The 14,597-nt window shown below is 37.3% G+C and overlaps 3 protein-coding genes across 4 annotated transcripts; 2 read left to right on the top strand and 1 right to left on the bottom strand.

The window, feature by feature from the left end:
- Positions 1-975: 975 nt before the first annotated feature.
- LOC130509453 (uncharacterized) lies at positions 976-4,592 on the bottom strand. 2 transcript variants are annotated; one of them, XM_057005445.1, is made up of 5 exons: positions 2,637-4,592; positions 1,998-2,541; positions 1,815-1,914; positions 1,417-1,751; positions 976-1,347 (listed from the first exon to the last, which is right to left on the bottom strand). In XM_057005445.1, the coding sequence occupies exons 1-5, from the start codon at positions 4,363-4,365 to the stop codon at positions 1,014-1,016; spliced, it is 3,042 nt and encodes a 1,013-aa protein (XP_056861425.1). In that variant the 5' UTR covers positions 4,366-4,592; the 3' UTR covers positions 976-1,013. The 2 variants fall into 2 exon arrangements, with proteins under 2 accessions (XP_056861425.1, XP_056861427.1); XM_057005447.1 differs by lacking the exons at positions 1,417-1,751; positions 1,815-1,914 and having other exon boundaries at positions 2,637-4,590.
- A 629-nt stretch (positions 4,593-5,221) lies between these two features.
- On the top strand, positions 5,222-6,901 carry LOC108845643 (disease resistance protein ADR2-like). Its single transcript, XM_057005449.1, has 2 exons — positions 5,222-5,256; positions 5,353-6,901. The coding sequence occupies exon 2, from the start codon at positions 5,521-5,523 to the stop codon at positions 6,679-6,681; it is 1,161 nt and encodes a 386-aa protein (XP_056861429.1). The 5' UTR covers positions 5,222-5,256; positions 5,353-5,520; the 3' UTR covers positions 6,682-6,901.
- A 3,500-nt stretch (positions 6,902-10,401) lies between these two features.
- LOC108847233 (uncharacterized serine-rich protein C215.13) lies at positions 10,402-11,481 on the top strand. Its single transcript, XM_057005444.1, has one exon. It carries the CDS (start codon positions 10,505-10,507, stop codon positions 11,186-11,188), a length of 684 nt encoding a protein of 227 aa, XP_056861424.1. The 5' UTR covers positions 10,402-10,504; the 3' UTR covers positions 11,189-11,481.
- The last annotated feature ends 3,116 nt before the right edge of the window (positions 11,482-14,597 follow it).

Below are 14,597 nucleotides of genomic sequence, written 5' to 3'. Positions count from 1 at the left end.
AGCTTACGAGGAAATTGCGAGGCCCGTCCCAAATTAAACGATAAATTAGCGAGGCCCGTCTTTTTGTTACTCGTAAAACCCTCGTAACATTACGAGGAAATTGCGAGGCCCGTCCCAAATAAAACGATGAAATTTCGAGGCCCGTCTTTCTGTTCCTCGTAAATGCTTCGTAAGTTACGAGTTATTAACGAGGTTATTTTCTAAACCTCTAAACTCTAAACCCCAAACCTTAAACCCCATCTTTCTTATATTCTACTTCATATATTCATAACATATCAAACCTCAAAATTTATAACCACAATTCTTTAACTTCTAATATCAATCTCTTCTTCCTAATTTAAACTTATACAAAATCAAATTATTTATTTAAATATAATCATTTGAAGATTTGAAAATATAATCTTTTGAAGATTTAAAAATATAATCTTTTGAAGATTTGAAAATATCAATCTTTTGAAGATTTGAAAATATAATCATTTGAAGATTTGAAAATATAATCTTTTGAAGATTTAAAAATATAATCTTTTGAAGATTTGAAAATTATTAATGGGGTTTGGAGTTTGGGATTTAGACAAAAGAGATAAGAAAGATGGGGTTTGGGGTTTAGGGTTTAGGGGTTTAGACAACATATCTCGTTAAAACCTCGTAAACCTACGAGGAAATAACGAGGAAATAAAAAAAAAAATAAGCCTCGTTAATTCCACGTAAGCTTACGAGGTCGTTACGACGTTTTGTGCTTACGTGGAATTAACGAGGCCCGTGTATTTCTTTTTTTCTACTTTCCTCGTTATTTCGTCGTAAATTACGAGGAATTAACGAGGTTTTCTTTCTAAACCTCTAAAATCAAAAACCCCAAACCACAAACACCATCTTTCCTATCTTCTACTCTTCATATTCCAATCCCAAACCTCAATCCTTTATTTTTCATTCAAAACCTCAAACTCAATATTTTTTTTTATAATCGAATCACATGCATTAAGTCTGAAAATCAATCATATTAAAACACAAATACATCAATCAGATACATTTTCGTCATCACTAGAAACATCATCATTTTCATTAAACTCGTCTTCAACAGCTTCATCTGTGCCATCGTCGGTAAGATCTTCATACTCATGATTATGCGGATCAATGAGAAGAATGTCATCAATTTGTTGTTCAGGTTCCTCGACTTCATTTATCTGTTCTTCTTGCAATGGTGGTTCTTCTCCACTTATGATTCGTCCTCGAGGTGTAACTTTGATCACGGATAACCAATTTATTCCCGATTCTCTCATCCGAGGGTATGGAAGGTAGCTAACTTGATCTGCTTGTGAAGCTAAGATGAAAGGCTCGAATTTGTTGTACCTGAAAATAAAGAAAACATAGAAATAAGCTTATTCTACTCATGTATGCCAAATAAAGAATTTGTTGTACCTTCTTCCACCATTGACATCAACTACACCGAATTTGTTAAACCGAACACCTCTGTTGACGACGGGGTCGAACCACTCACATTTGAAGAGGACGCATTTCAGCTTCAATATCCCTGGAAATTCCACTTCGATAATCTCTGTCAAGATACCGTAGAAATCGGTTTCCCCTTTCACACATATTCCATAGTTACTGGTTGCCCGCTGTCTACCATACTCATATGTGTGAAAAGTATAGCCTCGTGTGAAATACATCTGTGAAGTGGTGACCTTTACATGTGGAGATTGAATTACTTCATGTAACCACTTAGGATAATCTGCATCGTCGTCAAAATCAACCTGCAAAAACAAAGTGAACGTTAAAATACAAATCATTTATGAATAAAGAGTTTGAGTTAATACCTGACTCTTCAACCATTTTATAAAGTGTTGATCTTTCCTTTTGTCTACGTCAGTTGTGGATATACCAGGGAATGTTTCTTCGACTTGTGAAACAAATAGGCTGTAAAATCACTTTTTATATTAATTAATATTTGGCAATTATATATATGTGTTAATTTATATATACGTGTCCATTTATGTTACCTTTCAAAATAACGAATCAATGGATCCTCACAATTAAGTAGAATATAGGTGTGTGCACTATGAGCGTCTTCTTCACTCGACCACCAAACCTCTTTTGATTTTCCACCCAGTCGCCCAATCTGGCTAAAGATGTCTGGAACACCAGCAACTGCGTATGTTGGCGCGACACCACCATCATCATATCTCCTTGGAGCTCTTTTCCGAGTACGTACTTTTGACGCAAAGTAGTACGATGTGAAGTGAGAAGTTTCTTCCGTCAAACTTCCAGCAATTATAGAACCTTCAACCTTTGCAAGGTTCTTTGCTTTTCCCTTCAAATATTTCATGGCTCGCTCATACTGATACATCCATCCGTAATGTACAGGTCCACGAAGCAATGCCTCATATGGAAGGTGGACAGCTAGATGCTCCATTACGTCAAAAAACCCAGGAGGAAATATCTTCTCCAAGTTGCACAATAAGATGGGAATGTTCTCTTGAAGCTGTTCCACGACTTCTACTTTAAGGGTGCGGGTGCTCAGATCCCTGAAAAATGCTCCAATGCCTTGTATATTCCAAAAACAATTATACACATATTAGTCATATATATTTCAAACTAAATCATTATATATAAAATAACTGCAATAATAAATATAGTACCTGCAAGTGCTTCATGTACGTTTGTAGGAAGTAGCTCCGCAAAAGCAAAGGGAAGTAGTCGTTGCATAAAGACATGACAGTCATGACTCTTCATCCCAGAGAACTTTTGACCCTTTTCAACGCATCTAGACAGATTTGAAACATACCCATCGGGGAATTTCACTTCTGATGCTACCCAGTTGAACAACACCGACTTTTTTTCTGAAGACAATCTGAATATCGGAACAGGAACTTGCCCATTGCTGTTTATATGTAACTCGCTTCTTGAGCAAATATCCGGCAAGTCTAACCTTGATTTTATGTTGTCTTTTGTCTTCCCCGGGACATTCAATATTGTATTCATGATGTTCTCAAAGAAATTCTTCTCTATATGCATCACATCGAGGTTGTGGCGCAGAAGAAGATCCTTCCAATATGGCAACTCCCAAAATATACTCTTCTTGTGCCAGTTGTGATGAACACCGTAAGAATCAGGCATATTAGGGGGAACATGCCAATTACCACCACGAGGAACTGTTTCCAAAACTCCATAGTAATCGAGTTGCTTTTCAGTTTCTTCTCCAGTTAAATATGGAGGAGGAGTGTCTCTCACAACCCTTTTGTGCCTAAACAATGTCTTGTTTCTTCGGTACGGATGGCCAATGGGAAGAAATCTACGATGACAATCGAACCAACTTGTCTTCCTCCCATTCTTCAGTTGAAACGCATCTGTCGCTCCATTACAATATGGACAAGCTAATCTCCCATGTGTAGTCCATCCCGACAACATCCCATAGGCAGGAAAGTCACTTATGGTCCACAAAAGCATCGCTCGCATCGTGAAATTCGTCTTCGTTGAGCAGTCATACGTCCTCTCCCCTGTTGACCACAAATCCTTCAACTCTTTTATCAGTGGTTGCAGGAAAACATCCAGCGACCTTTTAGGATGTTTCGGACCAGGTATTAATATGGTCAAGAATAGCAACTCCCGTTGCATGCACATCTCCGGTGGCAGGTTGTATGGCGTAAGAAAGACTGGCCACAATGAATATTGTCTCCCTGACATTCCGAATGGACTAAATCCATCTGTGCATAATCCGAGATACACATTCCGGATATTGCTAGCGAATTCCGGATATACTTTGTTAAAATGTTTCCAGGCTCTTGCATCTGATGGATGTGTCATCTCACCATCCGTCTGAGTATGCTCGGCATGCCATCTCATCTTTCCAGCAGTCTGCTCTGATTGGTACAATCTTTTCAATCTGTCTGTAATTGGTAGGTACCACATCCTTTGGTACGGTACCCTATTACGTCCCCGTCCTTGCGGCTTGAATCGTGGCTTCTTGCAGAATCGACATTCTTCTAACTTCTCATCATTTCCCCAGTAGATCATGCAGTTGTCGATGCAAACATCTATCATCTCCGAAGGCAACCCAAGACTATACACCAGTTTCTGAATCTCATAATAAGAATCAGCAGACACATTGTCTTCCGGCAAATACTCTTTGAACAAGTCTGCCCATTCATTCATGCAACTTTCCGGTAGATTGTGATCAGTTTTAATATTCATCATTCTAGCAGCCAACGACAATTTAGAGAGACCTTCTCTACAACCACTGTAAAGTGGTTGATTCGCCGCATTTAACATTTCATAAAACTTTTTTGCATCTATGTTAGGTTCTTCATCTTCATCATGAGCTACAAATGCATCAGTTACCATATCATGAACCCTATCAAAATCTACCATCTGCTCCTCCTGATGGTAACTAGGTTCATTATGCAAATGAAGAGCAACCGGTTCTTCCTGAAAATTGCTATTACTACTACTAGCTTCATTCTGATCATAATTATTATAACCTTCTCCATGTTGAAACCAGATATAGTAATTTGGCGTGAAACCTCTATTTATTAAATGCTTCCAAACATTTTCACGATTTGCCAATTTCGAATTGTTGCATTTCCGACATGGACAGAACATCTTACCGCTTTCTAGGGCGAGCGGTGTGGAATCTGCTTGATGCATAAATGTCTCCAGTCCCGCAATGTATTCTTTCGTCACTCTCCCGTTAGCATCTCTATGCATATACATCCACCTCCGCAACTCGTAGACATTCCCAGAGCCTGACATTTTTTTCCTTTCACGTTTTTCTTTTTTTTTCTTGTTGGTGTGTTTAAAATGATGTTGAAACTTCCATATTTATAGAAAATTTTCGAATCTGGTAGTTGAAGTTTTGCGATGAATTTGCGAGGAAAAGGTAGGTAGCAAAAAAAAACGTGCTTTAAAATTCTTCGTTAAGTTCACGTATATCATTTCCTCGTAAAGGTGACGTAAATTTACGTTGATTTAACGAGGAAATTATATTTCCAGTTTTCCTCGTAAAGATAATGCAAGCTTTACGTGGTTTTGACGAGGAAAATGTATTTCCTCGTAAAGACCACGTAAAGTTACGTGGGCTTTACGACGAAATGTTATCTTCGTTAGTTTACGAGAAAATAACGAGGTTTATTTCTTTCGTTGTAAATTCCTCGTAAGTTCCTCGTACATTTACGAGGATTATATTTCCTCGTTAACTTTCCTCGCCAAAATGCTGTTTTCTTGACATTCAGCAATCTTGAGAAGCTCTGGGGAGGAGTCCAGGTTGGTATTTGTTTTTATTTTATTTTTATTTTTAATGAAATCAAGCTCCATATGTGGTCTTCTTATTTGTTGTGTTTGACACATGCATGCATGTAGCCCCTTCCAAATCTCAAGAAGATAAATTTGGACTGCTCCACTAGGTTGAAAGAAATCCCAAATCTTTCAGAGGCTACTAATCTCGAGACATTGACACTGGTGGAATGCACAAGTCTGGTGGAGCTTCCCTCCTCTATTAGGAATCTACACAAACTGGAAACGTTGAACATGACGTGCTGCGAAAAGTTACGGGTTATTCCCACCAACATCAATTTAGCATCTCTTAAGAGAGTCAACATGAGTGGTTGCTCGCGATTGAGAACATTTCCTGATTTTTCAAGCAACATGGAACTTCTTGATGTACATAACACAATGATAGAAGATGTTCCTTCAACCATTGCTGAAGGATGGCTTCGTAGTTGCGAGTTAAATATAGGCAGCACACGCCTAAAGAGATTAACACATGTCCCAGAATATGTACGGAGGCTAGATTTAAGCAACAGTGATATAAAGAAGATTCCAGATTGCGTCATTGGTCTATCTGAACTGCAGATTCTCAGCATCAAAAACTGCAGAAAGCTGGTGTTAGTGCAGGGTCTACCGCCTTCTCTTTTGTTTCTTCATGCAGATGATTGTGTATCGCTCAAAAGTGTCTGTTTCTCCTACTGCAAACCAAATGTTGCTCTCGATGACTGGAAGTGTGCTAAATCAGAAGACGAGTTAATGAGAAAATTCACGTTCTACAACTGTTATTCACTAGAGGAAGAAGCAAGAAGAGTAATCATACAAGGATGGGAAAACATGAGTGTAGGTTTACCAGGTAAAGAAGTCCCTTCTGAGTTCACTCACAAAGCCAAAGGAAACTCCATAACTATCAGTATCTGTGACTGGACTTTCTCTGCTTCCTCAAGATTTAAGGCTTGCCTCCTGTTTTCTCCGCCAGCCAAATGGTTTCCTCACACGATTAATATTGTTTGTCGTCTAAGAAGCAAAGGTGTTCTCATCAATGAAATTTTGTTCTATCCGAATAAACGGCCTTGGTATAATTCAACGAAGATTCCTTCTCAACTCCTAACAGATCACCTCTTCATATTTGATGAGAACTTGTTTGGATTTGGAGGTGGCAGAGGCCTTGAAGTGGACTCGGATATACAATTTGAATTCATCTGCAAATACCAAAATTCTAAGATTATTGAGTGCGGCGTACAGATCTTGGGGGAGGAAGGTGAAAGTAGTAGTAGCAGCAGTGAATGGAAAGAACAGAGTGATGGAGCCGTTGAGGCCTCTAAAGATGAAAATCTCGTCAAAACCAGTAAGCATACAGGTTGGCGGCGTGGGCTTAAGAAGCTTGTTCTGATGAAGAAGAAGAATAAAAATAAGACGGAGTGAAACCTTTTGTATATGCTTTTGTAGTTAACTTCCAGTCAGCTGCATGGAGATCTCTTCTGATACCCTAGAGGTACTCAAACTGACATGGTTGATTCCGTAACAGTATACGGTGTACCTAATAAAAAAATGCATGATTATGATTGTGACAGATGAATTTCATTCAGAAATAGGAAATGTATGTTTTATTGATAATTTGATGTAGAATGAGCTACGAACACAACGGGTATCAAAGGCCAAATGAGTATGAATGTATAGAGACTATAGACTTGCAGTGAAAGATTCCGGATCCCGTACTCCCTGGCTCCTCCTTTTTTATAGGTCTTTGGTGGTGAATTGTAAAAGCGACGTAGTCTCCAGCATGGATTAGGTGTTTTTATGATCATCTTTAATGTCTGATTTCCGTTACGTTTCGCCTTTAACTCCCCAAGCTTGACCCGTGTTGCTCTCTCAGCTCGGATGCCATATTACTACTCACATAGATCGAAGCCCACCCCAATCTACGTGGGCTATTGTTTAGATAATACCAAGATACAGTATTTTTAAATGTCTCTTTTAGGTGGATGGTTATTGAGTAACCAAATCTACAAAGAGGTGTCGAAGCAGAGAAGAAAATAGTGGCAAATCAGCATGATATCATAATTATTGTGGAGTATATGTGGGTGGGTGCATTGTGTTACATACAATATCTTCACTGAAAACCACTATGATTGAATGTTACTAAACTAGTAGACTTTCACGAACAATAGACACATAAAAGTGTTGTGATTAAGTTAGGATAATAGCCAATAGCATTTTAAACTTAGAAATCACAACTCTCTCAGCTCGCTTCTTCAAAGATGCATCATATTGTAAAAAGAAAGCAGACGAGTAAACTATTGATATGATTAGAACCTTTAACCAGAATTACAAAGCAAATTGGTGAAAATCTACTATATGATATGATTTCTGGATTGTTTAGATGATTATAATACCATGATATTCAAATGTCTCTTTTAGGTGGATGCTTATTGATTAACCAAATCTACAAAGTGGTATGGAAACAGAGAAGAAATAATGGCAAATCAGCATAATATCAACATTATTGAAATCAAGATATGTTATAATATTGGATACTAGTACAACCTCATTGCTACCTCCACTTTAATAATAGGGTCGATATGAAAATATCCCGGAGTAAAATAAGCATCCTATTCTTAATAATGAGATTCTCAGGCTTTAGTTTTAATAATCATCAAAGTCTGCCATTGGTGTCAAGCCATCAATACATAAAGATTATTCTGTTTAACATAATACTGTATCTTTTTCTTTACTGCATGATAGTATATCAGACATAGTTTTCCGTTAAGAGAGGACTTTAACACGTCGTTTTATACTCTCCCAGATAGCCAAAATCACACTCAATTTATTTGCTCTAAATCAATGACCCAAGATTACAAAATTACTCTCGCGATCATGTAACCACTAGCGTAAAAGACTTTATTCGCAAAAAAAAAAAGTAACAACATAGAAATGTTTAAAAGGTAGATCAAAAATAGTGGTGACTCCAGATGATACTAGTAGATAGGTTGTAATGAAAAACAATAATCACATGACCCACTACTTGACCATGACCTGACCACGACCATGTTAAATAAATCTAAATCCAGTGTCAGACATTGAATCACCAGTTAAACACTTATGTCTCTTGGATTGTTATGCTGAGGCTAGCTAAGCCTGGGCACGTGTGTGGCTCAGCCACACGTGTCGTGGTAGTGAGAGACGAGGTGGGTTGACGTTGTTAGCCTATTCCTTTAACATAATTTATGTCCCGACCATACAAAGTAATTGTTTTGTCCCTAACTCACCCAACACGAACCCCATGTGCCCCGCATTATTGATCACCCTACCATTTAAAATTATTTTAATTCTTAGATTCGTCTGAATTAACCCGTTACAATCGTCCTACCTACTTTAGTATGTCTATAAACACGAGTATTTGTTTACTTTATTTATCAAGTCACTAAACGATCTGAGCGGCATTAAGTTTTACGAATCACGGAACATGGGTTATATCAAGACCATGTTCTTTTTCACGAAATGGTTTCATCCACCAGAAAGACGCGACTATGTGTTTACCTAACTTTTTTTTGGCATGATTTATAGGAACTAACTTATCATCACATTCATTGGTAGTCTTTAAGCTAAAAATAATATTGAATTTCTTCAGCTCAGTCCTGAATCGTGTCAATCAGATCTAGGAGATGTGTTGAGTAACCTCCTTCACCCGTTTAGTAGATTAGCCAAGATTCTTTGCATCACCTTAGAATTGGTCTTAACTTTAAAAAACTAAATCCAAAGCCAATGTTAGCTATATTCTTCAAGTCTCAGTTAACCTTCTCGTAACCTTTCATAGAATATTTGTGTTTGATGGCTAAAAGCTAGCGTAAGACCCATATTGGAATATAGTTTTTGAGAGATCTTTGCATCTCACGAACAATCAAAATATTAGACAGTATGGAATTATTTTTCAAGAGCAAAAAGCAGCTTAAATTTTTTTATACATAATTGCTACTTTGCTAGTAGTTAGTTATACTTATGTAATAACACACGTTCTAATTAAATTATTTAATGTTGAAAAGAATACTTCGAATCATGTTCCCTCACCTAGGATGTTTAATTTGACTCCAATATCAATCATAGTTGCATGATTCACCTCCACTGAAACTTCTCTCTCTTTAGCTTCCCATCACTCAGTCCTAGCTAGTCATTTCTTTAGTTGTGTTGATTTTTTTCTCTACCACCAAAATATATGTTCTTGCGGATTCACTTGGCCGATTATTAGTTAAAACCCAAATTGAAAAGACAGAATCTAGCAACCCCAACCACTGTATGATAGAGTCAGTTAGATGGATCATAGATGTATCTTGATATGTACACGTTAATGTTACAAGATTTTATATTGTTGTTGGATACTAGCAAGTAGCAACTACTTTTGAATAACTAATATTGGATGGTAAGAGATTGGGTCTAACAAAGAAGACCAAGCGCATGTTTCAGACCAATAATTCTTTCTCGACAAATAAAGTCAATAAAATGTGGTTTAAAAGTTTGATATCCCAATTTTACCAAAAATCTAAAATTTCATTGAACCTTTACATCACTCTTCCATTTAATTGTATAATTCATTTTTTCTTCTAAAATTGGTCTTAAAAAGTATGTTGGAAATAAGTAATTATAAAATTGTTCATTTTATAATTTCTTTTCCAGGGAAATATCTAGTGGAATTAATAAAAATTAATGTCCTGAATCAGTAGTTATGACCATTATGATCGCGACAACAACAAAAGACCATAGAAATTGTAAATCCGGGGCTCTTGGGCGCAAAAACAACAGGCAATGTGCGTTACGTAATACCGCAGCTTTTCCCGGGGAGTACGAGCTGGCATTTTTCTCAGTCATCACACGTGGCAGCTTTTCTAACTGCCCACAAAATCAATCCTCCGTGTCGTCATTCTCAGCCGTCGGATCGAGAACCCGATTCTTTCCGAAACGGCCAAACCGCCAAGTTGAAAAAAGGAAAATAAAAGGCAAAATTAAATACTAATAATAACTGCTAACCATGGTTAAGTTTTGACTAACCCGACAGAGAATCACCCAAAATTCGAAAAAGGTCAAACTTTTGAAACTATTTACATTTATGCAATTGGCACATTTCTGCTATAAATTCGGTTCCGGAGACTCGCTAGGTTTGCCGAATCAACCACTCTCCGGGACCTTCTAAAGAGAGAAAAAAAATCAAAAATCAAAAATCAAAACCTCTTCCTCTTGAGTGAGACTTCTCGATATGCAAAGAAAAACAATGGTAACGACGTCGTCTCGTACCAAATCAAACGGCCCCGTGCTCCGTTCCCAATCTCCGTCGGGTCGATTCTGCGGCGCTTACTCTAATCCCATCCCTTCGTCTTCTTCCTCAGCGTTCGCTTCGTCTACGAGCTCTAGCTTCTCGTCACCGTCGTCAGCTTTCTTCAGCAACCACCACCGTGACAATCATCACCACAGCCACCACCGATCCGCGTCTCCCACACGCGTGAATCTATACAAAGCCCAGCCGATCGCGTTTTCATCGCTCGACAGCAGATCTATCTCCCCGACGAACAGATCCATCTCCGTCTCGAAGAAACCTCAGCCTAGCAGCCACCACCACCACAAGATCTCTTCCCCGAGGAGGTGTATGTGCTCTCCGACGACGCATCCCGGATCCTTCCGGTGCAGCCTCCACAAAAACGTCGCGAATCCGCACGGGCAAGGAGCGGCGTCGTCGTCGTCGTATCCGACGAGCAGTCTGAACATGCGGAGATCCGCGATGACGAACTCGCTGGTGAGAATCGGCGGAGTCGAAGGTGAGTGGGTGAGGAGAGCGCTGACGACTCTGATAAGGCCTTCGTCGCATCATCTGAGAAGGAGAGCTGCGTATCAGCCTCGTCCGAGTAGGTTATCGATCGTGTCGATGGCCACTGAGTGTAATTGATCTGATCTGATTATTTAGATTTCAGGTTTGTTCATTCTCTCCCACAACAGGATTACAGATCTGGAAAGGGAGACTCTAAATCGGGCGAGATCTGCGGTTGATTGTGGGAGAGAAATCACGACCTCGAAATCGAGTTTTGTAAAACGAAGATCCAAAGAAGCACACCATCATATAATTTTTTTTTTGTTTGTTGGGGTGTAGTAAGATGCGAAATGCATTTGTACATACTTAATTTTACTGTTCTCGCGGCTCTTCTCTTAAAAGAAAATGTCGGACTCGAGAAATTGCACCTAGCTAGAATTGAACTACCAAAATCTGATAAATTGACAATTCTGATTCAAAATTTTCCTAAAATAAATCTAGTCTCGCATCCATTTTGTGTCTGTTTTTACATTTCCGTTTTCTTGTGTTGCGTCAAGTCAACGTTCGTGGCCTTCGTTGACCGTCTCGTTCGCCGTCGTCGTTTCTTCCGTTACTTTTCCAGGTATGCGTTGTTCGTTGTGTGAGGTATGTTCGTTGTTCATTTTATTTAGTTTTTCTTATTTTATTTTAGCTTCTCCAAATTATACTTTGCTTTAGTCTCTCGTTTTGCAGGTTGCGTTTGGCGATGAAGTTTACCCTACGTGACTAACAGGGACATGAAATTTTTCGGATGGTATTTGAACGATAGACAAAGAAGAGCATAAAGATGGCTCATCCAATGACAAGTGTATTTGACATAAACGGAAAATTATAGTGTCGAAACATGATTGATGACAAAATTACACAAGGAGTTGAAAGAAAAATGAAAAATCAGGAGATATGAGAAGTGTATTTTGGTTATAGCTCACTGACCAATAGAAAACGACCTAACATGGAATAGTCACATGAGTTAAATTGGGAATTGGGAATGCATTTGGTTTGGATATGAGAAATTGGGAATCATTCAATTCATGACGCATGAACGGTTTAAACAGGAATGTTTGAAAGAAGAGAAAACAGGAGGTTAAAAGTGGAAAAAAGTCAGGACCCCCTCAGTTAGATAGACCAGCCTATCTTCAGTTAGTTCTTGTTTTAGCATCGGACATATAGACTTTTGTTAGTATACTAATTTATCCAGTTTTGGTTCTGTTACTCACATATACACATCGAGATGGTCGAGCTAAAATCTTTTTTTTTGTGGTCAAACTTATGTCAAAAATCTATTCTGAGAACCTGTCACGTTTTTTTCTTCTTTTATTGATTGTATCAGGTGGAAGTGGCTTTCATCCTTACTAGAATTAAGTGGTTGTTCAGCGCATGAGAACAAGAGATAGTGATGTATTTTATGTTGTTTCGGACGCATTTACTGCTATCCTAGACTAGGCTTTTGTACTTAGATCACTGGTTTTGTCATAGTCGATGCAAAACGTTATTCATGAGTTGCTTCTATTTTGCAGCTCCTAAATGGGAAGACAACTTGGGGCCGATTCTTTCGAAGGCAAATAAGTTTTATGTCATACTTGGGATCTTCTTTGTTTTTATTTACTTGTTTTTCTTTAATAAAAAGATGTATGAACAAATCAACATTAAAAATCTTCATAAATTTATAGATGAGAAGTTTTTTTCTTAGTTTTAAGAATGGTAGTTGCAAACATGCTTTTTGGAGAAAAATACTATTAATTCACATTCGTTAATCGAGTCACAGTTATCTAACATATTCATATCTAATGATTTTTCATAGAATTTAATATATTTAGAAATCATACTGACATGACGACCGACCAACCAATTTTCTCTTTTCTAAGAGGTGCATTGCCATAAATTGTAACTAAAAGAATAAGATGAAGAAAGGGTGAAATAAAGGATAGTTCAATTCATAAAGAAGAAAAAGTGTAATGAAGATGTTGGATACACGTCTTCCTTACCTTGAAGAGTATATATGGCACCATCATTTGTTAATTAATTGGTATATTTAGATTACTAAAATATCCCTTATATAGTTATATTGATATCTTTTTCATAATATGTTCGGTTCATTTCATAGTGACATCATAAGAGGTCGGTCGACTACTTGCCTAATACTATTATTATGTTGCAAAAATATAAAGAGATTCATTGTTTATCACGACAAAGAAATAATATGAAAAGATCTAAGCGTGAAAGCGATATATTATGACTTAGGTAAGGTGGAAACCAAACTTATTGTGATGTGAAAACAGAAATAAAGTATGGAAGCATCTTCCATAGCTATGAGGAGATACAGTTTTAAGATGGGGCAACTAAGATTTCATCTTCCATAAACAATCTTTTGACGATCTTTATTTTTATTTTACGTAAACTCATCCCATAATTAAATAGATTTGCAAGATACGTATCGGTCATACTAAGCAATACACCATCTTGATGTGGCTGATTAATACTTAATTCAGAGCGGTGCTTCTGCTCTCAATCTCGTGACTCCCACGAAGACGTACTCAATTTTTAATGGTTTCTAAGGAAGACTATTTCAGAACAAATAAGAGAGTGATATTTAATTGTGTTCAACTGAAAATGCTGTTAGTAAATTAATTGAAATGGTTACATTCATTTGGTGTTTTCGAGTCAGAAAATGACGAAAGTGAGTGTATTTTGCGTGGCGGATTGGAACTTTCTGAAAAGGACTTGAAGAAGGGTTGCTTGTGTCCAAAGCATGAGTTTGCAAACAACTCTTGATATCCTTTTTTTTTTCCTTTTCTCCAACTTAATATTCTCTCTCTTTTATTTCTTTTCGACTTTTGAAGTTTGTTAAAAAAAGAAGAGCTCTCAATATCATTTTTTCTATAATCTTGTCTTGTTCACTTGACCATTTTCATAATAATTGAAACCTCTCTAGATCATTTTTTGGTAAGTTTACTAGCTCTCTTTCATGCACTCTAGATAATCTAGACTAGATTATATATGTAGGACGTTTTGTTAATAACTAATATCAATCATACTAAGAGGTGTGTCCTCAAATGTTCCACGCTCTAATCACACGTCTTTTTGCTCTCTTGTTCTTCTGACACGTTTGTGGGGTTATGTTTCCAGGTCAAACCGACTTTTAACAAAAGCAGATGACTATGGAATAAGAGGACCATTTGCTAACATTAATGACTATAATACCAACATATTTTCCTCCGATATACACACCTGCTTTGTGGTCCTTTTTCATTTTAGCTTATGTTTGTTGATTTCTAAAACCTTCTCTTTTGAATTTTATTCTTTGAAGAAATAAGATGGCGTAACAATCAAGTTAATAGAGAATTTTGGTGTCAAGTCCATATTAAAATTTTGAATTTTATATTCGCTAATACTCCCTCCGTTTCAAAATAGATGAAGTTTTAAAAAGTTTTGATGTTTCAAAATAGATGATGTTTTTATTTTTCAATGTGACTTTTTACTTTATCAAAAACTGTGTGACCAATGATAT

The sequence above is a fragment of the Raphanus sativus genome, chromosome 3 (genome assembly GCF_000801105.2).
Source record: "Raphanus sativus cultivar WK10039 chromosome 3, ASM80110v3, whole genome shotgun sequence".
NCBI classification, from domain to species: Eukaryota; Viridiplantae; Streptophyta; class Magnoliopsida; order Brassicales; family Brassicaceae; genus Raphanus; species Raphanus sativus.
Note: the sequence above shows the minus strand (reverse complement) of the source record. Positions and strands in the feature narration are given on the sequence as shown.